At 43.2% G+C, this 24727-nt stretch overlaps 2 protein-coding genes across 13 annotated transcripts in view; both read left to right on the top strand.

The window, feature by feature from the left end:
- Positions 1-5876, top strand: part of CRCP (CGRP receptor component) — a 49338-nt gene extending 43462 nt beyond the window's left edge. Inside the window, exon 7 of one of the 2 annotated variants that reach the window (XR_010307276.1) lies at positions 5845-5876. The gene's annotated coding sequence lies outside the window, so the exon portion shown is untranslated. Of the gene's footprint in view, positions 1-5822 lie in introns of both variants that reach the window. The other variant, XR_010307275.1, reaches the window with a different exon arrangement.
- The window catches only part of TPST1 (tyrosylprotein sulfotransferase 1), a 45932-nt gene that overhangs the window by 11610 nt on the left and 9595 nt on the right, over positions 1-24727 (top strand). For 9 of the 11 annotated variants that reach the window (XR_010307264.1, XR_010307272.1, XR_010307266.1 and 6 more), the window contains exons 2-3: positions 5845-6760; positions 15643-15841. Coding sequence is in view for 2 of the 11 variants with exons in the window: in XM_064165829.1 (XP_064021899.1) it covers positions 5916-6760; positions 15643-15841 (1044 nt within the window). In the remaining 9 variants the exon portion in view is untranslated. Of the gene's footprint in view, positions 1-5; positions 175-5822; positions 6761-15642; positions 15842-24727 lie in introns of those variants that run through there. The other 2 variants (XR_010307270.1, XR_010307269.1) reach the window with 2 other exon arrangements.

Raw genomic sequence — 24727 nt, 5'->3', positions numbered from 1 at the left:
GAGGAGCACCCAGCGTTTCGCTTGTCTTTGTTCAGCAGCTGAGATGCGCCGAGGGCGGCTGGCTGCGGGCGCTGCGCGGCTGGAAATGCCCGCCGTGGGGAGGGGAGGAACAGCGAGAGCTGGAGACAGCAGCAGGCACAGCGTGTGGAAGAGTTCTAGCGACGAGTTGGAGCAGTAAGCAGCATGTCTGTTAGCTGGAAGTGGGTTTGTTTGTAATATTCCTGGAAGAAACCATTTGATACCTTGAGTCTGGTGTACAGTTTTTTGTAGGTCTTTCTCTTTTCAGGATTATTAAGCGGTTTGATTTTTGGAAGTACTTAGTTGAGTCAGGGGATGCTGAAATCCCTCACGGGAGACCCAGCACACAGAGAAGTTCACAGAGCTGTAGTTCATCAGCTCTTCGAGTGCTGCTGACTTTTTTCCCCTCTGTTTTAGTTTATGTTTAAAGAGCTAGAAGCCTATGTGTTCAATTTCCTCTGTGGAATCGTTCTTCACCAGTAAGTGTTGTAGTACTTATCGAATACTGTGTATTCTTGCATGATTGGGAGCATGGTGGTAACAGTTGGACCGCTCAGAATGCAAATCCAGGTCATTTGCTCTCTCTGTGGTATAGGTAGGTCTGTGGCCGTGAAGGTAATTGGGGGTTTGCAGTTTGCAGAGCTTTAGATTTAAAACAAAACAAAATGTAGGCTCCTGGGAATGCAGGTGGGTGAATAACATCCCTGTAGTTCCTGCGGTGTGACCTGTAAGGGAATGTTGTTTGCACGTCTACATCCTCTTCTTAATTTTGTCCAACTCTTTCCTGTCATGCCACTTGTCAAGCTGCTTAGCATGGAGACAGACTTCACTAAGTCTTGTTAGCCGTTTTGCATCCCAGGTGCTTTCTTTCAGGTGACTTTCTGCTTGCTTTGTTTGTTTTTGTGGAGATGAATAAAAATTAGTTATTCTCTCAGCCTTTTTATTTTTTCCTGTATAACAAATAGGGGGAGAGAACTAGAGAAAGAAGCTGCAGGATTCTGAGAGCCATGATGGCTTAAAAATCTAAAGGTGGACTTGGCACCCAGAGCTTCTGAAATTTTTTTTTCTTTGCTTTCCTGAGTATTTTGCTTGGGGTTTGCTTGCTTGTGCTATACTTTGACATTGCTCTCTCAGATTCTGTTACGTGACTGGTAAGTAAGAAATTATACCTGCTCTTGGGGGAAATCATTAAGGGAATTGTGCTGATGCTACTTTCAGGGCATAAAAATGCTTCCCGAATCTTAAGTGACTTTGGGAACAGTTTGCTAAACGAGCCTGGGATGGTTTGGAGAGCTTGAAGTGGTGTGCTGTGAATATTTCAGTCGTGTTCCTTGGTGCTGTGCTATACCATTACCATGTAACTGCTGGCTTCCCTGTGCAATCTTCTTTGTGGTCAACACACATGAATGACCACAAACAAACCACTTCATTGAAGGAAGGGTTTATGGAATTCCTTTCTTTAACTATCATCTAGGGGTCCTGAAAGTCTAAGGTTGTATGCAAGGGCTTCTAACTGAGGTTATTTGATGAGCTTAACATGAAACTTCCTCTAAGGAATATATTGTCTCCAGTCTTCTAACCATACATTGTTTTGAAAATGATTCTTAAGAGTTCTCAGTGTCTGCTGCCTTTCCAGTGTTTGTTTTTACAGAGGAAAAGTGAAGGTGCAAGAGGTAAGGAAGATACTGAATTGATTGATGTTTGTTTTTTTTTAGTCCAAGCAGCATTTTCATTTCTCCCTCTCTAGTCAAGAGCAGAGAAGAGGGTGACAGCAGATAACAACAGCTTAGGATTCTTTTCCACTCCACTTGGCTACCTTGCTACTGTAAAATTAATTTCCTCTGCAAGTGAAGCTTTGAATGTTTTGGCCTGACTGAAAGCATCTCTGAACTGTGAGAATTCTAGTTCTGGAGTTTATATTTTGGTGTCGACTACATAAAATCTTTTGGGACATGTTTGTGTATTGTAGACACAGAGACTAAGAAGTTGAGTAGACCTCTTTGGTAGAAAAAGAAAATCATAGGAACACAGTAGGAGGATATGAGGTTGAAGTGTAAATGGACCACGAGGGGAAAGAAAACTTTGCAACAGTATCCTCTCTAGCATTCTTCCTTTCACCTCTATCTCGCTCCTGCATTCCAGCTCAGGTTTGCAGGAGGATGCCTGTGAAGCCTAGTGACCCGTTGGCACAGAGCTGAATGTGATCTTCCCTCCAGGCAAAGCTCTCCAGAAGTGTTGAGGTCAAACACAATGATGAACACATTGACAAGTGCAGGAATAAGATACACTCACAAAAATCTAAGCAGTGCTACGGTAGTTGCTCTTCTAGAAGAGATCTGATTATCAAAGTCTGAGTAAGAAGTTCAAGAGGTGAAAGCAGAGGACAAGCTATTCACTGAAAAATGCTTTATATATATACATGGGATTTTGGTTCTTTGAGATGAGTAATGCCAGTGTTGCTGTCCTGTTAATTTAGTCTTGCAGAAAGCTGCCCAGCTGAACATGAGAAGGGAGGCGTTCATTACTCTTTTGGCCTTCCAAGTGCAAGTCTGAGCTCTAGAGCTTATGAGGATTGCTTCTAACTAGTGGTAATGGATCATCTGTCTTTCCCCTGGCAGGGAATGCTTTAAAAAACAACAAAAGCCAAACTGTTCTAACATAAAGCACAAATGAATGAGTTGCCTTTTGACTAAGCTAAAAATCTTCAACGTTTTTTGGATGACCTTGAGGAAAAAGGTCTTGACCTGCTGTGTGCAGGGAGAGGGAGAGAGAATTAGTGTGTGCAGGAGGAAGAAACAAAGCAGTCATTTTTGCTTTGCTAACATCATCTTGGGGCTGACTCACTGGGCTGACTTTTCTGGGAGTAGAATTCAGTTATGTGCATTTCTGCTGCGCTACGTTTTTCATACTGCAACTTGCAGAGCATAATTTGGGAGGATGTTTATTTTGAGCTAGATGTGCTTTTTTTCCTCTAGGAATTCAGTTTTAGCCATTTCAAACTATTACTGCTAAAGGCCACCTCAACCACTGTAGTCATCTTCAGCTTCCTCAGCTTAGGACTGTGTCGTGTTTGGGAAGGGATGGTCTTTGTTTTGGTAGTTAGGGTTGGTTTTTAGCTTGTTTGGTTGATTGTTTTTTGGAGGTATTTTTATGAAGAGTTATCTGCTCTTCTCAAGTCATGGTGGATAAAAATGCCACCGTTTTCCCAAGCTCTCTTGCAGTGCTGACAGGGAGTTACAGATTGCCCTGCTGTGATTCTTTTAAGTGCTGTCAATTAAGTTACTGTTCACAGCATCAACATCATCATAATCCTCCAAGCTGACAGATGTGATCCAGGGCACTTTATTAATGTAGAGCAGGGAGAAGGTGGGGTTGATCTGCAAGCTTCTAGAAGGAGCAGTAACTTCTTTATGTCATACTTGTCCTAAAGAGCTTTGTATGTAACTTCATGCACAGAAGGGAATTTTCTGGCTTGTAGAAGAGATCGGTTTTGTTGAGAGGTGCTGCTTCTTACAGCTTCTTACTGCTTCTCATTGGTTTCCTCAAAGACAAAGCCACAGATTATGAAGGTTGCATGCTCTGTGTATTGCTTCCAGGCAAAACCAAACCAAAACACCAAAAAAAAGGCAACAACAAAAAAAAAAACCCACAATAAAGAAACCCAAACAAACCTAAACTAAAACCCCAAGGCAACAAACAACCCCTCACAAACTCAAAACCACTCCCCCCCGCCAAGAAAAAAGCAAACAAAAAATCCCACCCCCCAAAAAACTTAAAACCAAACCAAACAAAACCCAACCAAACAACAACAAGAGGAAACACAAAAAGAACCCCACCAATACAGAAGGCTTTAGGAGAGCTTAGTACCAGCTCTTTGTGGGCTTGGAGCCTTCAGCATCTTGGCACTTAGCAAAACAAAAAGGTACTGCATCAAATTGAAGTGTTTGTGCTGGTTGTTGTGGAGGTTTTCTGTCCCACAAATGAATTTTTTTTGGGGTTTGTAGGCAAGTGGTCAGTGCTTTCCAGCAGCTCAGGAAACCTGTCTGGGGACTGCAGTGCTTGTTTCTATACCCTCAGCTGGAATGATGCTGGGAGTGAGTCATCGTTCTGCTTTACCAGCCTGTGAAGTAGGGATTTCAACCGGTGGCCCACAGGTTTTCCTTCCATACTGAGCTTGGTTCCAAGGGCTGGGGCTGGTGTGTTTGGGAGTTTGGTTTGTTGCTTTGGGTTGAAGTGAGACTAATAACAAATGGTAAGGGTAAAATAGTTGATGCACTCACTCTGGATATGTTTTTCACTAGTGATCAGCTCCTAACTTCTGTGTTTGGGGAACATTAGCATCTTCAAGGACTGCTTTTAGTTTGGAAGATGGAGAAGTTTTGTTTGTTTTTGGGGGGGGGTGTTTGAGGATTTGGTTTTTCTCTCTCTCTCTCTTTTTTTTTTTCCCTGAGGAAATGAGTCTTATGGAATTTGCTGGAGCCAAATAACATTAGGGATTGTAGGAAGTCTAAATATTTGCAAGTCTTGTGTGCTCTGTGGCAAAAGACTGTTTGTGTTATGTTAACTCTTCTCTTGAATCAGAACTGACTTAACTGAATCTTTACTGTTTCTAAAGCACTTAAAGAGATTCTGTCTGCTATTTGCTAGCTTTAAGCTGAACAGTTTCCCCTTCCCCAGTTGACAGGTCTGCATGCTGGATCTGTTTGGGGGAGAGACTTTCTGATTCATAAAATCAACCAGGTTGGAAGAGACCTCCAAGCTCATCTAGTCCAATCTATCACCCAGCCCTGTCCAATCAGCTAGACTATGGCACTAAGTGCCTCATCCTGTCTTTACTTGAACACCTCCAGGGATGGCGACTCCTCCACCTCCCTGGACAGCCATGGTGCTAGGCATGACTCTTGTTTTCTCTTTGAGCACTGTTCAGGTGACCTCCACTTAAATTTCTGAGTCTTTGTTCCTTTTAACATCCATGTGAAGCCAGCATGGCTTGATTAATTTGTTGTTGTGGTGGTGGTTCTTATTTAAATCAAGCCTGATCCTAGTTTTGATCTTAGTCACCTTTAATCCTGCATTGTTTGTAGTTTTTAATGGCTCTGCACTCCTTTAATCAAAGCTTCCCTTGAAGGAAAATTGATCTTTCCCTGTCTTGCTGCAAACTGTTCTCCTTCGTTGCTCAAAGGCCTTGATCAAAAATTGGACACCGTCAGTGCTGATAGGTAACTGTGAAATGTCTTTTGCTGCCATCTGCAATCCTGTGAGAGAAATGGAGCATTTCAAACAAAGCAGGAGGTAATGCAGTTATGTGTAGATACTGAGACTGTCATTCAGCAACCCTGTACTGAAATTCTTCATTATTTCTCCAGTGATTTGTGTGGGTTTTCTTTTCCATTTGTTTTATCTTGGTGACTCTGGCTCAGAGTCTTTTTGCTGTGAAACCTCAAATAAAGAAGAATGGCTTCTTAATTCCTTTTTTAATGTGTAGAGCCTCATGTAAGTGATGTCTTTGTAAAGTTTAACAGCATCCAACAGTAGTAGAAGTCTTTCAAGTATGTCCTTAAAGTATCCCTGAGAACTTCTATGTAAATAGTAATTGTAGTGACGAATCTCCTTAGGTTTTGTATTGCTTCTGTGGGTAAACAAAAAGGCTTTTTATTATGGGCTGATGATGTTTAGGCTTCACCTTTACTGCACTTAACACAACACTGGGAGATAACAGCTATCAGGTGTTTCATTTGTTGATTTATTGTGGTAGTTCTTAAAGTTCTAAATCGAATTTTTATTATTTTTCTCCCCCTCACCAGACCTTAATTTGTTTTGGATTAGGTTTCCCATGGCACTAGAAGATCACTTGAAATAGAAGGCCTCTATATTTTGAAGTGACAATCGTAATCAAGATGGTTGGAAAACTGAAGCAGAACTTGCTGTTGGCATGCCTGGTGATCAGCTCAGTGACAGTGTTTTATCTGGGCCAGCACGCTATGGAGTGCCACCACCGCATAGAGGAGCGCAGCCAGCCCGCCAGGGTGGAAAGCCTGAGGAGCACAGTAAGAACTGCCCCCAGTGTGAATGCCAACAAAAGCTTTGCTTACAACAAAGACATGCCTTTAATATTTATTGGAGGGGTACCTCGAAGTGGCACCACCTTAATGCGTGCCATGCTGGATGCCCACCCGGACATTCGGTGTGGAGAAGAGACCAGGGTGATCCCGCGGATCCTGGCGGTCAAGCAGATGTGGGCTAGGTCAAGCAAAGAGAAGATCCGACTGGATGAAGCTGGGGTCACAGATGAGGTGCTGGACTCAGCCATGCAGGCCTTTTTACTGGAAATCATTGTCAAACACGGGGAGCCTGCTCCCTATTTGTGTAACAAAGACCCTTTTGCTTTAAAATCCTTAACTTATCTGGCTAGAATTTTCCCCAATGCCAAATTTCTTCTAATGGTTCGGGATGGACGTGCATCTGTGCATTCCATGATCTCTAGAAAAGTGACAATAGCTGGATTTGACCTTAACAGCTACAGGGACTGCTTGACCAAGTGGAATCGTGCCATAGAAACTATGTATAACCAGTGCATGGAGGTTGGGTTTGAGAGGTGTATGCTGGTCCATTATGAGCAGCTTGTATTGCATCCTGAAAGATGGATGAGAACTCTCTTAAAGTTCCTTCACATCCCATGGAACCAAGCAGTGCTGCACCATGAAGAAATGATTGGAAAAGCAGGGGGTGTTTCTCTTTCAAAGTGAGTATGAGCATTCCTCCTCTACCTTCTGTTGTCCTAAGAGGTATAATAGCACATTTAGCATATGAAGACAAGTCATAACTTGGCCTTAGTTTTTAAGTAGTCCCTTATGTCTCAAGAAACTGATTTGTGATGCAAATGATCTGGAAAATAAGCTGTGTACTCTGGCTGAGAGTCTGAGGGGAAAGGATGCCATCCAGAGGCACTTGGACAGGCTTGAGAGGTTGGTCCAAGCTAGCCTCATGACGTTCAATGAGTCTAAGTGCAAGGCCCTGCACCTGGGTTGGAGGAAACCCAAGCACAAATCCAGGCTGGGTAAGGAGTGGCTGGAGAGCAGTCTTGAGGAGAAGGACTTGGGGGTTTCAGATGATGATAAACTCACAATGAGTCAGCAGTGGTCAGTTGCAGCCCAGAAGGCAACCATGGCCTGAGCTGCATCCAGAGCAGGGAGAACAGCAGGACAAGGGAGGGGATTCTGCCCCTCGGCTTTGCTCTCCTGAGACCCCACCTGGAGCACTGCATCTAGTTCCATGTCCCCAGCATAACAGGGACATGGAGCTGCCGGAGTGGGTCTGGAGGAGAGTGTGAAGATGATCAGAGGGCTGGAGAACATCTCATTCTCTCACAGGCTGAGGGAGTTGGGGCTGTTCAGCCTGGAGAAGAAGAGGCTCTGACAAGACCTAATAGTGTCCTTCCAGCACCTGTGGGGGCTACAAAAAATCCAGGAAGGGACTTTTTGCAAGGACCTGTATGGATAGCTCGAGAGGGAATGGACTGAAGTTTGAGGAGGCCAGATTTAGACTGGATATTAGGAAGAAATTCTTTACAGTAAGGGTAGTGAGACACTGGAACAGGTTGTCAGGGAGGGTTGTGGATGCTCCCTCCCTGGATGTGTTCAAGGCCAGGTTGGATGGGACCTTGAGCAACCTGGACTAGTGGAAGGCATCCCAGGCCATGACAGTGAGTTTGGAACTAGCTGATCTTCGAGTTCCCTTCCAACCTAAACCATTCTGTGAATCTGTGAATCAACAATCTGCAGTCTCAGATGGCTGCTGTAAACAACTGTCCCACACACGTATGGAGCATATGAATGAGCTCATCACTGATGGCAAATTTAACTTGAATTTGGAAGGCTGGAATGAACCTTGAGTTCCAGTATAGCTTTGCTTTTCTCTGTGCTCCAAAATAAAGCTGGACTGTTTTATCTAGACTAGTGTTATTCAACCTAGGTCACCCATTTGATTTCAGGAACTGGAGCATTGTTGTCAATGGCCCTTGAGTTCCCTTTGCCAAGAACATACTCTTCCAGGAAACTTGAGAAGCTGTTCCAACAAAATAGAAAGCAGAGCTGGCCTGCGTTTCTGTTGGCCTCTGCTTCTCAGAGGACAAGAAGTTTGAATAACCTTGTTGTAAGCAAAGCTCTCAGTAGTCTCTTGTGCCACCTGTGCACCTGATGTAGGTACTTTCAGAAACCAAAATCCAGCTTTGCTTAGAAAACAGATAGGTGCTGTGAAAAAGAAAGGTTGTAATTCTCCAGCTGAACTATGGTTTCTTTAGCACCGTTGGCAGCTGAATAGCTGAAATACAGGAGCTGGCTCATCTTTACATTGAGGGGGGGAGGTGTAAATGTTAGATTATCTTCCTGTGTTTGCTATGGAAGGGATATCTACCAGACTCTCTTGTCTGGTGTCTACCTGGATATTTCTGTGATTATATATGAACAGGAGTGGTGATGTTTGCAGAAGGTATCTCAGCTCTGGTGGTGTTTGGTTGGGTTTTTTCAGCGTTGTTCATTAGCAGACTTGAAGTCTTGCTGATGTCAGCCTGACAGGATGCGCTGTTCATATCCTGGGCAAGTTGTATCTGCATGTGAACATCTCTTTAGTTACCTGGATCATGTTACTGCTTCACAGTGGCAGCTGAGGAGGGCATAAACTTACTTTTATTGATATCAATAGGTGGCTGCTAAGTTCTTCTAAGTGTCCTGTAAAAATAACTCTGCAGAATCATAGAATCAACCACGTTGGAAGAGACCTCCAAGATCATCTAGTCCAACCTATCCCCCAGCCCTATCCAGTCAACTAGACCATGGCAGTAAGTGCCTCCTCATTCAGTCTTTTCTTGAACACCTCCAGGGATGGTGACTCCACCACCTCCCTGGGCAGTCCATTCCAATGCCAATCACTCTCTCTGGCAAGAACTTCCTCCTAACATTCAGCCTGTACTTCCCCTGGCACAACTTGAGACTGTGTCCCCTTGTTCTGTTGCTGGTTTCTGGGAGAAGAGACCAACCTCACCTGGCTACAGCCTCCCTTCAGGTAGTTGTAGACAGCTGTCATGGAGCGTAGCAGAAGCCCTTAGCAGGTCTGCCCTGAGCCTCCTCTTCTCCAGGCTAAACAACCCCAGCTTCCTCAGCCTCTCCTCATAGGGTTTGTGTTCCAGGCCTCTCACCAGCTTTGTTGCCCTTCTCTGGACATGTTCCAGCACCTCAACATCTCTCTTGAATTGAGGAGCCCAGAACTGGACACAGTACTCAAGGTGTGGCCTGACCAGAAGAATGCTGCTTCCAGTAAAATATAACAGCCTTACAGCTTCCACATTAATGACCCTCTGTCCTATGAAACTTGGTGACCTTACTGAATTCATCCAGTTTCAAGTAGTATTCCTTGCTGAATCTGGTGAAATGGGATGTGAGGGTTTGACAACACTTATTCCTGTCTCTAAAAATGAAGAAAATGGATTGTTCAAAGTAAAATGAGGCTTTATTTTTGTGATTGAGTTTCAGACAAACGAGTATGAAAGTGTTCTTGTGACCCTCGATCCGATCTGTTCATGCAGTTCTGTTATGTCTCATGAGATGATATGTGGAAGTAATTTATTATTTCAGTGGGAAGAGAATTGAGTTATTAGTGTTACATCTGTGGTGGTTTTTATCTAATCAAATACCCTTGAAATAGGTGGTGAGGTTTGCTTCTCAGTTGCAAGAGACCTTGGTAATTTGATAATGGTTTCGGTGACTCAGTCTTTTGAGGGCTGCAAAAGAAAATGTGGATATGAAATTGTCTAACTTAGTTTTCTGGTTTGTGTATTTATATGCTACTAATAGGAATTGTGCAGGGGGAGCTTGAGACCAAATTTGATTTCCTTCTACCAGTTAAAACCTCCTGGTTTTGACACCCCCAGCTCCTCTCTGTCCTCTCACATGCAAAAAGACTGCTGTGGGCAGGGACAGCTGCTTTTTTGTGTGGCACTTCTGCCCAGAAATGTCACTCTTTGAAGATACTTGCAAGGTAGTTTACTGAGAACTTTAGAGACTGTCACAGCTTATCAAGTTTTGAGAGGTGAACCAAATCCACCACTTTGCATTAGACTCAGTTTTACTTCTATCAAGTTGTGTTTGGCTCGTCCTCAGCTGCGGAACAATTCTTTATGGGCTCAGGAGTGCATGACTGTTACATTCAGGTTCTGGCCAATCAGTTTTTCTCTTAAGACTGAGAATTCCTCTCTGGGCTTACTGGAGAGTGCTTTTTTTCTTCATAGTGTGAATCCTGTCTTCTTTCAGCTGAAACTTGAGTCAAGCAGTGGAGCTCCATATTCTGTTCAGTAGCTTTCTCTCATGGTGTCTTTCCAAAGGATGGTCCTGAAGGCCACCTCAGAGATTATCTAAGAAAATTCAAAATATCTATGGCTTTAATTTACCATATGCCTGGTACCAAGTGCTTCAGGCTCTGTCATAGCAGTATATTAAAATCAAATTATACTACAGTTTTTACTGGCAGTAGGAGGGGAACACAAGTGCCAAGTAATTTGTACTGAAATGTGACATGCATTTAGAAGTTACCAACCTATAGGTCTGGCCTCTGTAGCATAGTAGAGAGAGTATTGAGGTCTAGATACTATTATTTCCCCAGTTGTCTGCTGTGATACTGTGTAAAGACTTAGATAAATGCACAGAGAAACCTGTCTCAGTCATCTTCCACTCACCATTAAGGCCTTCAAGTTGCTCAGACAGGCTCAGTGTCTACTTCAGAAGTATCGTGCCTGCTCAGGTCGTATCCAGTATCAGATGCCTGGATGTGTTCTAACTGTAGAAGGGGTTTTGCAAATGAATCTGACAAGAGTTTGTTGCTTTGAAGTACTTAAAATTGCTTTGAGAAAGAGATTGCAGTATTGCTGAAAGGTCATAGAATGGGTTAGGTTGGGAGGGACCTCAGAGATCATCTACTCCAACCTCACTGCCATGGGCAGGGACACCTCTCAACTAGACTTGGCTGCCCAAGTCCTCATCCAACCTGGCCTTGAACACCCCCAGTGAGGAGACATCTGCAACCCATTCCAGAGTCTCACCACCCTTGTACTGAAGAACTTCTTACTAAGATCCAGACTAAGCCTGCTCTCCCTTACTTTCAAACAATTGCCCCTTTTCCTGTTGCTAGACACCCTTATGAAAAGTCCCTCTTTGTAGTGATGTTGTTCCCTGGTAACAGAAAACAAATGTTCAAGAGTGTATTTTAACTGCGAAGAAATCTTCCCAAACAGCCAATCTGAACCTCCCCTGGCACAAGTTGAGGCTGTTTCCTCTTGTCACTTGTTGCATATGAGAAGAGACCAACACCCACCTCTCTCCAGCCTCTTCTGAGGTAGTTGTACTGATCTGAGATTAAAATTAACTATCAAATGAAATCTGTGTCAGACAAATGATGCTCTAGGTCAGTGTAAGGTGGTTTATCTTCAGCTGCATATAGAATGTGTGTGTGTGTGCTCTAGGTCAGTGTAAGGTGGTTTATCTTCAGCTGTATATAGAGTGTGTGTGCATGCTTTCTGTTTGAGATGAGCTGACCACTTGATGGCTTGCACAACTTCTCAGGGAGCAAGCTGATTCCATTTCCCCCCCCTCTTTTTCCAGCCTCAGAAACTGTTATGCAATAGAACATTTATAGCAATGTTAGATCCTAGACAGTCTAGATTTAAGACGCTGACTTTGCCTGCCTGCTTTGTTGGAGGAAACTGTTGGCTGCCTTGCTCTCTCTTGCACTTGCTTAGTAATCCCTGCTTTTTCTCTTGCTTATGCAGCCTGACCCTCACCGATGTTCTATTTTACATAGTGTTTTCTCCCCTCGTTTTGGTTTTCATCCAGCTGCAAGGAGAAACACTGCAAGGATTTGCACCGCAGCATTTCTAGTAGCGGGAAACCTTCTGTGGTTTGAAGTAATTGCCAGCGTGGCTGTTGGAGGAATGTGTTATGGCTGGACTACATGCTCTAACTAGTATTGTTAATATAGCTCTGGCATTTGCCTCCTAACTGAAAGCAGCTGTGGTGAGCACTGATGCAAGAAATGTCAACCCTTTTATAGTGCTATTTTTTTATTAGGCTTATTATGGAAATAGCTGTCTCGGCAAAATCACTTCAGACTATACTATTTTTAATATGTCCCTTTTATTGGCTTCTAGTACAGATGTAGAAGTATTTGGGGGTTAGATTTGTGCTACCAGCTGCTTTCAAAAGCTGAAAATGTGCCTGTAGTTCTTGCAGTGGAGCCTGGAAGCACTGACCAGGCAGCATTTGCCATGTGCACGCAGGATCAAATTTGCCAAGGCTTGGTATGTTTCCTTCATTTGCTCTGGGGTTGTTGGGGTTTTTGGGGGTGTGTATCTTTCCTCCTGTCCCCAATCTGTCTTCCCCCATACTCCTCAGATGTTCTCTGCTCTGAGGCAGTTTTCCAATGAATTATTATGTACTTTTCTTCTCACTTTAACTGAAAGGAGAGAAAAGAATTTAAGAGAAGAGCAAAGTGGTTTTGATTCAGTGCCTTGGAGCAGCTAAATGTAGTTCCTGGCTGATCTCTTGCCAGCTATTAATCACCAGGAAGTGTTTCATGCTGAGCTTGTTGTTACGAAAGGCTAAAATGACAGCAGGGCAAAACATACCCATTTGAAATGTGCTTTTACTTCAGGATGGGGTATCCATATGTGTCCTAATTTAGGTCTTACTTGATGTGCAGCATCCATCGGTTTGGGGTTCCAGTAAGCTGTCAGCCAAGCCCATTACCTGGGCTTCACAGTGTCACCTTTATTTTAAATGTTGGAATCATCCTGCAGGTTTGGTGAAGGCTTTATTTGGGGTTTGGCTGGCTCTAAAAGAGAGAACACCATAAATCTTAACACTCTTAAAACACCTAGTGATCATTATTTTTCCTAAAGGGTTCCATCCTGCAGACTCCTGACTGTTGTGGGTGCTTTGTCCTCTGCCTTACCACTTTGAACTCCTGAAGCTCAACTCTTCACAGCTCTTTTCTTGCTTATTTGCTGTGAAGTCAGGTGCTCATCTTGTAATTAGAAGGATCAAACAGGTATACTCAGACTTTTTAGTGGCTGTACAGATTTGTGATCTCAGGCCAACTGCCTCCAGGAAGGCTTGAGATTCAGTTGTGACTCCCTGGTCCCAAAAAATCTCATTCTAAGTTCCTACCTTTGGAGACAGCTACTGAAAATGGCTGAAGAGGTTAAGGTTGAAAATTCTAAGGGTTATCTTACAGGTTTTTGTTTGTCAAGTGCTTACTCATCAGCTTCCACGAAACACCTTTTGCAGCCATCTGCGAAGGCCCTGCCTGCCAAGACAGTGAGTGACCATTTCCCTGTCTGGTTTGTTCTTTGTTGATTGTGTTTACTTAGGTTACTGACCTTCCATCATTGCATGACTTAACTTCCTTCTTCTGTCCTGGAAGAATTTTAGCTAAGAGAATTAAAAGAGAGTAACAAGGTGAGGACTGCTGGTAAGATCAAGTTCAGTTAATGACAGTAATGGGTAGTTTGTCATTCATTGCACAGTGCAGTGTGTATCTGCATCAGACAGCCTTTGCTGTTGATTTAATGCTTGTCTGCTGTGCAACACTTCATCTTCTTCTTGGCCTCCTGAGGTTAGTTAGACAACTGTAGTCACTTTGTCAAACTTGTTCCTCTTGTAAGCTAACTGATGGCAGTCTTGAGAGCAATTTGACTTCACTTCAGGCTTTTACACTCAGAAGTAATCAGCAGCACTTCAGGAAACCTGCATTAATTTTTCTAAGAAGATATTTTCTCACATTCTGCCTCCTGTGTAACTGAAGGATTTAGCTCCTTGAGAATTAAATTGAATCTCAGTGTTCTCCTTCTTTAAAGTGGGTGAGGTACTGGTGTTACACCACTAACACTTTGTATTGTTAATTTCAAGTGCAGCTATTTCATTTTCTGGGCGGTAGAGCTTTTCAAGATCAAATTTCCTTATGATGTAAATAAGACCTGGGAAGGATAATAGCTGTAAGTGCATGTGAGAGCTGTGTGCTTAGCATCAGGTTCGAGGCAGGTACAGCCAGCCAACAGGAACTGCTGATGCAGTCATTATGGCATTACTTGCAATGCAGGTGCAGGTATCCCTTTAGGCAACTTGTATATCGAGACTTGATTTTTAATGTGCCTTAAAAGAAAGATAAACTTTGACATCCAGACTGCATCTGTAGGAAAGAAATAAGCTTTAAATTACTCTTGAGTAAAAAATCAGAGTTTTCAGTTGGCCTATTTCAGAAATAAAGACTGTAAAGAAGTTGTAAGTCTTCTAAAAGAAAGAAGGGATATGGGAAAACAAAGTCATGGCAGATTTCCCTTGAGGAAAAAAAAAAGCCACAACAAAATTAGGGTGCAAGAATGAAAATTGTTTTAGGACTATTGATTAGATGAGCAACACACCTAAACACTGTACATCTGACACTGCAATAACTTCTGCACTTGCCTTTAAGCATGGTTTAGCACTAGACTTGTTTGATTATTGTTGAACTGGATGGTCTTGAAGATCTCTTTACTCCAATCAAACCAATTCTGTAATTAAGAACTGTGTAATGATCAAACACAATCAGTCAAAGCAATGGTTATGAACTGTTACTGCAGTCTGTAGCTTCTTGTTATTTCCCTGGGTCTGATGATTTTAGTCAGAGTATGGAGGAGGGAATAAATGGCAGGTGGATTTAAATTTAGAATGTAGCTTCCAAGAGCATTTAAGACAATGAAACAGCAAATGTGGGAATATGCTAGTGGGAAAGCAGCTCTGTATGTAGGTGTGTGCATACTTTACACTTAAAAGCTCTTTGGCTTTCACTGCTGTCTTGGTGTAAAGAACTTCCTCTAGTGCATTCTCTGCAATAGCTTAAACCAGAAAGCATCCATGAATCTTGTGCCAGTTATTTTATACTTATGTAGTAAAACTTCACTTGCCATCAACTGTGTCCAGTTATGGGCTCCTCAATTCAAGAGAGATGTTGAGCTGCTGGAATGTATCCAGAGGAGGGCGACAAAGCTGGTGAGAGGCCTGGAACACAAATCCTATGAGGAGAGGCTGAGGGAGCTGGGGGTGTGCAGCCTGCAGAAGAGGAGGCTCAGGGGGGACCTCATTGCTGTCTACAACTACCTGAAGGGAGGCTGTAGCCAGGTGGGGTTGGTCTCTTCTGCCAGGCAACCAGCAACAGAACAAGGGGACACAGTCTCAAGTTGTGCCAGGGGAAGTATAGGCTGGATGTTAGGAGGAAGTTCTTGCCAGAGAGAGTGATTGGCATTGGAATGGACTGCCCAGGGAGGTGGTGGAGTCACCATCCCTAGAGGTGTTCAAGCAAAGACTGGATGGGGCACTTAGTGCCATGGTCTAGTTGATTGGATAGAGCTGGGTGCTAGGTTGGACTGGATGATCTTGCAGGTCTCTTCCAACCTGGTTGATTCTATGATCAGCTCTGTAGCTGAGAAGGAAAGAAAAGAAAGGGGGAAAAGCCTCAAACAAAACAAACTAAAGGCCTTAATGCTAGTGGAGAAGCAAGCGTTGGTTGGAATGCAAATTATCACCTTTCTTTCTCTCTCTACAGGGTCGAAAGATCTACTGACCAAGTAATCAAGCCAGTCAATGTGGAAGCACTGTCAAAGTGGGTTGGGAAGATACCTGCTGATGTGTTGCAGGATATGCCTGTGATTGCACCCATGCTAGCAAAACTGGGCTACGATCCATATGCCAATCCACCAAACTATGGGAAGCCAGATCAGAAAGTTGTGGAAAACACAAGGAGGGTAAGGCACTTTAGTGTGTTTAATTCTTGGTCAGATGGATGTGAGCTGCAGAGCAGAAGAGTCTTGTGTTTTAGTTGGGGTTTTTTAAGTCTGTTTCTAATGCCTTTTGATACTTTGCAATGTTTTCCTTGCCTTGGGTGGGAGAAGGAAGAATTCTGTGGAACCTTGAGCACTGAAAGTCTGGCTGCTGCACTTTGTTTTCAGTTTGGTTTTATCTTCCTTTACCCCAACCCCAGGCTTGAGCCACATCCTTTGATGTATGTGGCTGAAGCTCTTAAGGACTGTCTAGTAGTGGAGAGTTTTCTCTAGTTAGCAGTGGAGAAAAGCCATTTTCCTCGCCTGGGCAGCAAACTTGATTGATGAGCTCAGCTTTTTGTACATGAGGGTTGGCAGAAGCTCTGTCGCAAAATTACACCCCAAATACTTGGGAAAATTTGAAAAGTGACCCATGGAAAATGGCTCAACATGGTCAAAATCTCAAATTTTCCAATTCTTTGCTGCCCTTTGTAGAACAAACAAAAGATGGGGGAGGCTCTGGTGCTGATTAACCTAAACTTAAGGACTGTAGTCTTAATTTCATGGTGTTGGAATTTGAGTAGTTAGGCTATATACAGCTGTTTATCCCTGGAGGTATCCATTGAAGAGCTCATTAGCATTGTTTGAAATAAGAATAATTAATTCTTTACTTCTGTTCTTTGGAGAATGTATACTTTATTGAAAGAAGGTGACTTTGCTGCTGCAGTGAATTAATCACTGGGAAAATTGAATTAAAACCATTTAAGAGGACTGTCTTCCACTGGCTTTCCAATACTAAAATAAAACACTGGTTGGTGTGCTGCTGGGTTAGATATTAATGGAGGAAAAAAAATGCTTTTGATGAAGTCTCTGAACACATTTGTCTAATTTCTTTTTAGAAGCCCCTCTCTGGAAACATCTATTGGTCAGCTGAGCAATGTATTAAAGGATGCCAGGGTGACTATTTTAATAGTTGTTAGCTCAATTGAAAAGGTAACTCACCTGTTGTGGTAGGGGTGATGTTTAGCCTCTTATAGATTTCTTGATGCTTAGGTTTTAAAATGCTCACAAACAAACTTCTCTGCACTCAATTCAACCCCTTTGAAAAGCAGTAAGTGTTCAATACCGCTTCACTGAGCCTTGGACACAAAATCCTCCTTCACCCACCCATCCTTGGTGAAAAAACAGTGACCCAGATAGAAATTTCTATTGGAGTGCAATAATTTTAAGGTGATCTCATACTGTTACCACCTAAATAAGCTTTTGCAGTATAGTAACCTTTCTGAAGCCTCTGCCTGTGCGTTGCAAGATTGGTCTGAGGTGTAAAAGCTGTATGGATTTCAGTCACTTACTGTTGGGTAGCTTTCTGAAATCTGTTTCAGTTCCAGTAACAAACAAAACCACAAGCACACCTTTGCAAAAGGTAAAGCCTAATTTAAACGGCTAAAGTGTGCTGAGCCTTTTTTTCACAAGTTTGCTTTGAAGCACAATTAGTTTGTCTACTGGTGTTAAAACCAGACATGAAAAACTAGAGGTTGCTGTTCTAACAGCTGAGCCCAATCCTGTCAGCATATGGAACACTTGTTTATTAAAATAGCAGTCAAAATATTGGTTTGCTTACAGCCCAAGATAGCATTTTAAGGCTGTTGCTTATTCTAGTACCCAGTACATGCTTTCCCAGTCACTTGTTCCTTAATAAGATTACTTTTGCCTGTATGGTTTGTGCAATGAGGGGGATGTCCTGACTTAAGATTGAAATCCCCCAAATCAAAGTGGTTAAAGATGGCTAATCTTCAAAATGTACAATATTCCTTTTGAAAATGGCTTTCAAAATGTCCTGTACCTCAAGGAGCTTTTAAAAGGATGGCTCACATCAGTTTGCCTTTGGATGGTTTGAATTCCTCCCCAGTCGCTTTGCTTTGTTTCCTCCCAGCTGGTTCCCAGCAAATCCCTGCTTGAGTCCTCTTGTCTTTCTCTGTGGCTATGGAAATGTTGATGTCCTGACTCCCTAAGGTTTCAAGCTGTAAGGCTTCCCACTCCCAGACCAGTTTGCTGCTTAGGTTACTCAATTCCCAGGACTGCAGGCTCATCACCCTCTCTCCAAGTGCCACCCTTCCTGGCCATCCTAGGTCCTGCACAGTAAATTGCCAAAACACTGCCCACTGAGCTTGGCCTTGGACCAAGAAAGCTCTGAAGGAACTGAGATTCTTCTTGGTGATCAGTGGGAGCTGACTGGCCTCTGGAAAATGCTTTGGTCTGGTTTGCCTTCCCCACAACTGATTGTTTTCATTTAGGGATAGAGGACAGACAGTTCAAAACACTTTAAGATGCTTGGAAAAAAATGGGGGGGGGAGGAGGGAACTGTGATGTGCTAGATTTGTCCATCAGGGATAGCATTTATCTTCCATGAACCTGTGCTTATTTCTTGCAGCTGCAGCTTGGAGAAGAGGACATTTATTAAGTAATAATTAAAACCAATCCTTTATCTAGATTTTTTCCAGACTTTAGGAACTGATAGTTTCTAAGTTAAGTGTGTTATTGGAGAAGAGAAGGCTCTGGGGAGACCTCATTTTTTAATCTTTGAGGGCCTTTCCAACCTAAACATCTCTCTGAGTGAGTCTCTCTGACTCTCAGCCTTCCAGCCTGAAGGGGGCTACAAGAAGGCTGCAGAGGGACTGTGTCCAAAGGACAAGGAGGCAATGGTTTGTGATTACAGAAGAGAAGATTTAGACTGGAAGTGAGGAACAAGTTCTTCACCATGAGAGTGGTGGAACACTGGAACAGGTTACCTGAGTTGAGGCCCCATCCCTGGAGATACTCAGTGTCAAGCTCAACAAGCTCTGTGCAGCCTGATCTAGTGGAAGATGTCCCTGCTGATTGTGGGGGGGGGGTTGGAGTAGGTGACCTTTGGAGGTGCCTTCCAACCCCTTCTATGATTCTGTTGCACACTCTTAACTGGTTGATTTGTAAACTGCTGTAGCACTACTGCTGTTCTTGCTCTCAAAATTTCCTCACCTTGGATAATCTTTCATAGAGTTTGGTACTGGGTACGTTGTTGGTGACAAACCTGTCCACATTAAATGTGTCCAAAGTTACCCTTCAGTACTTTATCACAATATATATAAATCTCACATGTAATCATTTACTGCTTCACCAGTGTTTGGAAGCTGCTCTGCTGTATTTATAGTTGTGGTCTCTGAATTTTAAACTGAACACAGGACTTGAATTTCAGTCATTGGAAACAGATAAAGTGTAGCCTGCTGAAGTGTGTTGTCTTAGTGTAGTAATCCCTTAGAGTGCCAAACTTGAAGCAGTGTTGAATAATCTGACACTTGCTACTTCAATACCGTTGTAGTTTCTCGGTCCGTGTAAAATGGTGTGAGCTGGCACCTCGAGCAGGAAGTTGCACACAGAAAACAAGGGGAAAGGACTGGTTCTTGGTTTGGTTTTGGGTTTGTTTTTTTAATTATTTGGGAGGAGGTAAATTTTTAAGTTTTGTGGGGCTGATGTAATGCTGGCTTAAGCCGATTGTGAAAGTTGCAGCAACAGGGTGGAAGCCCAACACCATTGAAATTACTGGCAGGGGAGATTCTTGCTCCACCTAAGGATGTAACACTGCTGTCTCATCTGCTTCAGGGCTATCAGATTTGTTACAAAACAAACCAACCCATTCTTGTTGTTAGGAGAGTTCTTGTTTTGTGTGATCAAAAGTGGATTTTATACTGTACATCCAAAATCATAAAGATTAACTGGAATGAAGAGGAAAACAGGGCAGGATGCAAAACATGCTTGTAGTTTGAAAGCCTCTTCTGAATGCAGGCAGGTCAGTATTTTATGAAGCCTATGTAGTGCCTGTAGAAGATTTAAAACCAAAGATTTAAAACTTGGAATTGCATAAAATGTTTGTTCTAGAATGTGCCCAAATGCTGTTTGTAGAGCTGTATTTATACTGCACTGCACTAACTGCCCTGAGCAGAATCTATCACTTCATGGAAAAGGCTCCAACAGTGAAAATATTGTTCAGCAATTTCAAGGCTGCAGTTGTTAGTCCCAAAGGTAAGAACCAACAGTGTAAGGGTGCCTGAACTAAGGACTAGTACTGGGAAAGACTGGAAAGAATGGCTAATGTAGTGCAAAATGTTACCCTCCCCTAAACCTTCTAAGCTCTTCAGCCCTGTTCTTGTTTTTCTTTCCCCTCTGTGCTCCTTTTCTGTGCCTCTGCCGGTGACTTGCACTTGTACAGGTTAAATTTTCACTTCATTGTGGAAACAAAATGCTGATTCTCAGCAAGTAAAGAACAGTGCCTCAATTAGAATCTCTGTGTGCTCATAGGTAATGCTTCTCTGCTACATTTGGTGTTTTTTCTCCATTAGTGTTACCTGCCTAGCACACCAAAACAAGCTGGTCTCTTCTCACAGGTAATTAGTGATAGAACAAGAGGGAATGGCCTCAAGCTGCCACTGGGTAGGTTTAGACTGGACATTAGGAAAAATGTTTTCACAGCAAAAGTGGTCAGGTATTGGAATGGGCTGCCCAAGGAGGTGGGTGGAGTCATCAACCCTAGATGTGTTTGAAAGTCGTTTGAATGTGGTGCTTGGGGATATGGTTTAGGGTGCACCTTGTAGAGTAGGGTTCTAGGTTGGACTTGGTGATCCTGAGGGGCTTTTCCAACTGGAATGTTTCTGTGATTCTGTGGTTTTCCATGCTTCTGTAGCACAGCAGAAAACCAACATGCTACCAGTGCTTGCATTTTTGTCAGCTTAGTTCTAGTTTTAGGAAGCAAGAGGGTGAAGCTACCTTCATCTCTTCTAACATTGCTCTCCAAGTGCTGTCTGGTGGTGTAAGCCTTCTCTGACAGTATCTACAGCAGTGTACTACAAACCTACTGCAAGCAGAACAGATCTGATGTTTTCAATAACAAAGCCATTAACTTTTAATTTATCTGGTTTATGTTAGGCCTGACAGCATTATCTTTTATGACACTTGATCTTGTCTTGGCTAAGGAGTGTACAAAAGAGTGGTTGCACCATTCAAGGTCTGGGTAGTGTTGCATCATTCAGCAGATCTCTTCATGTGACCCTAAGAGGCAACCTTTAGTTATTCAGTGACGGCAGAGTTGTGCTGTCCTCTGTTTTTCTTGGAAGCCTGTTGCTGGTCTCTTCATTTCATTACCATGATTACAAGGCTCTTCAGAGTGCTCTTCCTTATAGATACATAACTAACTACTATTTTTTTTTCTAATTTCCCATGGGTTTTAACAAATTCTGCATCCTGAACATAAAAGAAATTAACATCCTGTAACTAAAAGGAGTTTAAATCTGCAAACGATGCTGAAAATGTTCATAATTAAGTAGTCTGAATTGGTAGCCCAGTCACTATGGGTCAAATTATGAAAGTAGAATCACTCCACATTAGAAGAGTGCCCAATATTTCCTTATGAGTGTTGTGAGTTTGGCTGAAAATGTATGTCAGCAGTTGAACAGAATATACCCCTAGTGGAGAGCAGCTCATAGCTGCATGACTGACTTATGCCCAGTAGAAACTGGCTTATTGTTATGTTATGATTGGCTAAGTGGTTTCCTCTCACATCTGTAACGTATTACATCAGATTTTCTTTGGCACATACTTCCCACTAAATGAATTTGTATGCTTGGAATACGTTTTCCAGTCAGTTCTTTTAACTTCTTCATGAAGTTGTGTTCTTTGCCCTGGAGAGATAGAAGCGTACGGAACTCTATGGGGAAAAGCTGTGGTTTTCATCACGCCTGGCTTCTTCTAATCACACCCAAAGCTGTCACCTATCTCTGGTCTGTGTTCTGTTGATGGCATTTTCAGCAGAGGCTCAGGAATGGTTCTTTTTATCTCTGGGTTTTCTTGTCAGCTCTTGCAGTTGCCTTGGTTTTTGGCTTCCCACTTTAAGAAGGACAGGGATCTGCTGGAGAGAGTCTAATGGAGCACCATGAGGATGATTAGGGGACTGGAGCACTGCCTGATGAGGAGAGGCTGAGGGACCTGGGGCTGTTTAGTCTGGAGAAGAGAAGACTGAGAGGGGGTCGAATAAATGTTCATAAATATCTGAGGGCTGAGTGTCAGGAGCGGGGGACAGGCTCTGCTCACTTGCTGCCTGGGATAGGGCAAGGAGCAGTGGATGTAAGCTGTGCACAGGAGGTTCCACCTCAACTCAAGGAGGAACTTCTTTACTGTAAGGGTCACAGAACACTGGATCAGGCTCCCCAGAGAGGTTGTGGAGTCTCCTTCTCTGGAAACGTTCAAGGCTCATCTGGATGTGTTCCTCTGTGACCTGATCTAGATTGTATGGTCTGGCAGGGGGTTTGGACTCGATGATCTCCTTGCATCCCTCCCAACCCCTGATGATCCAGAGGAGAAGAAGAACAGAGTTCTGTTAATTGCTGTGTTGTGCTTGTTTTAAATGGTAAGGAGTTTTCTCCTAATCTTAAGAGGGACAAAGCATCCATGACAGTCACAATTTCAGGACTTTGCAGGGGAGTTTTTCAAGAGAGAAACAATTTGCAATAAAGGATCTGAAGTATATTAGTGCTAATGCAGGAGAAAAATCCCCTTTGCAATTAGAGATGTGCAACTGTGGATGTGTGCTGTGGGCAGCTCCAGGCCGTGCATCTCTGTGCTGCTTGACTTAAGCATGAAGGCATTTGGCTTTGTGGGGAGCTTCTCTGATATTTAGAACAAAAATGGGAGGGTTTGATTTCATCTGTCTTGTGACCGCCAGTAGCACAGACTTCTTTTTGCTGCCGTTTACATTTACTTGATACCTTCTTTGTGGGTGTTTCTTCCAGTGTGTGGATTCCCAGCTGCAGAGTTTGGTTTTCTTTTTCCTCTAGAGTTGCTGATATTTTTCTTTCTAAACCAATTATGCATTTGTATAATTAGTAGGGTTATACAGAGCTGTTAAGAAGCAAAATACAAAGTTAGGTATGGTTACAAGCTGTCTTTTAGCAGACATTTATAGCTCCGTCTAAAATCTTGCTCTCTATTTTGTTCCTGTTGGGTCAATATCTACATCTTGGATGTCTCTTTCTTGGCAATTGGAACAAAGAGGTGAAGAAGTTTGTAAGCCTTGTAAACAGCCTTAAAAGTTAGGGAAGGGCTGGAAGAGCAAGACGAGAGGGCACCTCCATCTGCTGTGCAGTGAAGGATTGTTGCTGCAAAGAGGCTGTGTTCTGAGTTTGCCTTTTTGCACAGTGAACATGGACAGCCTTGTACTCTGCAGCTGGGATGTTCTGAAAGCCTCCCAAGTACATTCAGTTGCAGGCTAACTTTTTTAGACACGAAGAACCTATTTTCTCTCTGTGCTGGAACTGACCAAATGCAATGTGACTCCTAAACCAGGCTTAGAAGAGTGGTGAAAAAAGTCTGCTTTAATCTGCTGTAAAGATGAATTACAGGTTGCACTGCTGAGTTACATGTCTGTTCTGAAGCTTTTGCTGTGCATTTATAAAGGGTTTCTCAGGGATGGATATGAAGGCTGTTTTCTAATCTGCTTTTGAGAATATCTACAAGGATAGGCTGAGGCAGCTGGGGTTGTTCAGCCTAGAGAAGGGAGACTCCACAGGGAACTGTGAGCTGCTTTCCAGTACCTGAAGGGATTCTACAGGAAGGCTGCAAAAGGACTTTTCACAAGGGTGTCTAGCAATAGAACAAGGGGGAATGGTTTGAAGCTGAGGGAGAGCTCGATCTTAGACTGGATCTTAGGAAGAAGCTCTTCAATATGAGGGTAGTGAGACTCTGGAACAGGCTGCCTAGGAAGGCTGTGGATGCCTCTGCCCTGCAGGTATTCAAGGCCAGGCTGCATGAATCCTTGAGCAGATGAATCAAGTTGAGAGGTTGGAGTCACCGTCCCTGGAGGTGTTCAAGAAAAGCCTGGATGAGGCACTTAGTGCCATGGTCTAGTTGACTGGATAGGGCTGGGTGATAGGTTGGACTGGATGATCTTGCAGGTCTCTTCCAACCTGGTTGATTCTATGATCTCTAAAGTCTCTTCCAGCCTAGGTTATTCTATGAATGACATGCATTTAGTTTGCCTATAAGAATGTGTTTTGTGTTGTTTTTTAAACAGAACAGCTTTGAATACTGCCAGCACTGAACAACAAACTGACATAGACTTCACATTCCTTCCTCCCTCCCCTCAGAAATCCATTTGGACTTGTAAAATAATTCCCTTAGAAATGGTAAACACCAGTTCTGCTCAGCTTTTCTGAATTCTTGGAAATCATTCCAATGTCATGCTTCTTCCTCTCAGCTGCCACTCTCTGAATAATGTGTTTTAGACTTAGAAATTGGGCAGAAAAGAGTTTTGAATCTGAAACCTCTTAATTTCTTTGGCTGCAGATGGAGTCATTGTTTTTAGAACTTCTGGATTGTAGCTGATCCATGGGTTTTGATTCAAAAGAGACCACTTACTGGGTTTGGGACTACTTTAAACCGGTTTCTATAGACTCAGTAATGTCAGTTCTCAACCAAAACTGGTCTCACTTGTGTGTTAAATCATAGAATCAGTCAGGGTTGGAAGGGACCACAAGGATCATCTAGTTCCAACCCCCTTGCCATGGGCAGGGACATCTCACACTACATCAGGCTGTCTAGAGCCTCGTCCAGCCTGGCTTTAAACACCTCCAGGGATGAGGCTTCCACCACCTCCCTGGACATCCCATTCCAGGGACTCGCCATCCTCGTGGTAAAGAACTTCTTCCTAACATCCCAGTCTGAATCTACCCATGTCTAGCTTTGTTTCATTCCCCCTAGTCCTATCACTATCTGACACCCTAAAAAGTCCCTCCTCAACTTGCTCGTAGCCCCCTTAAGATACTGAAAAGTCACAATGAGGTCACCTTG

This window comes from Pogoniulus pusillus, chromosome 27, assembly GCF_015220805.1.
Source record: "Pogoniulus pusillus isolate bPogPus1 chromosome 27, bPogPus1.pri, whole genome shotgun sequence".
Taxonomy (NCBI): domain Eukaryota; kingdom Metazoa; phylum Chordata; class Aves; order Piciformes; family Lybiidae; genus Pogoniulus; species Pogoniulus pusillus.
This window is presented reverse-complemented; position numbering and strand designations above follow the sequence as displayed.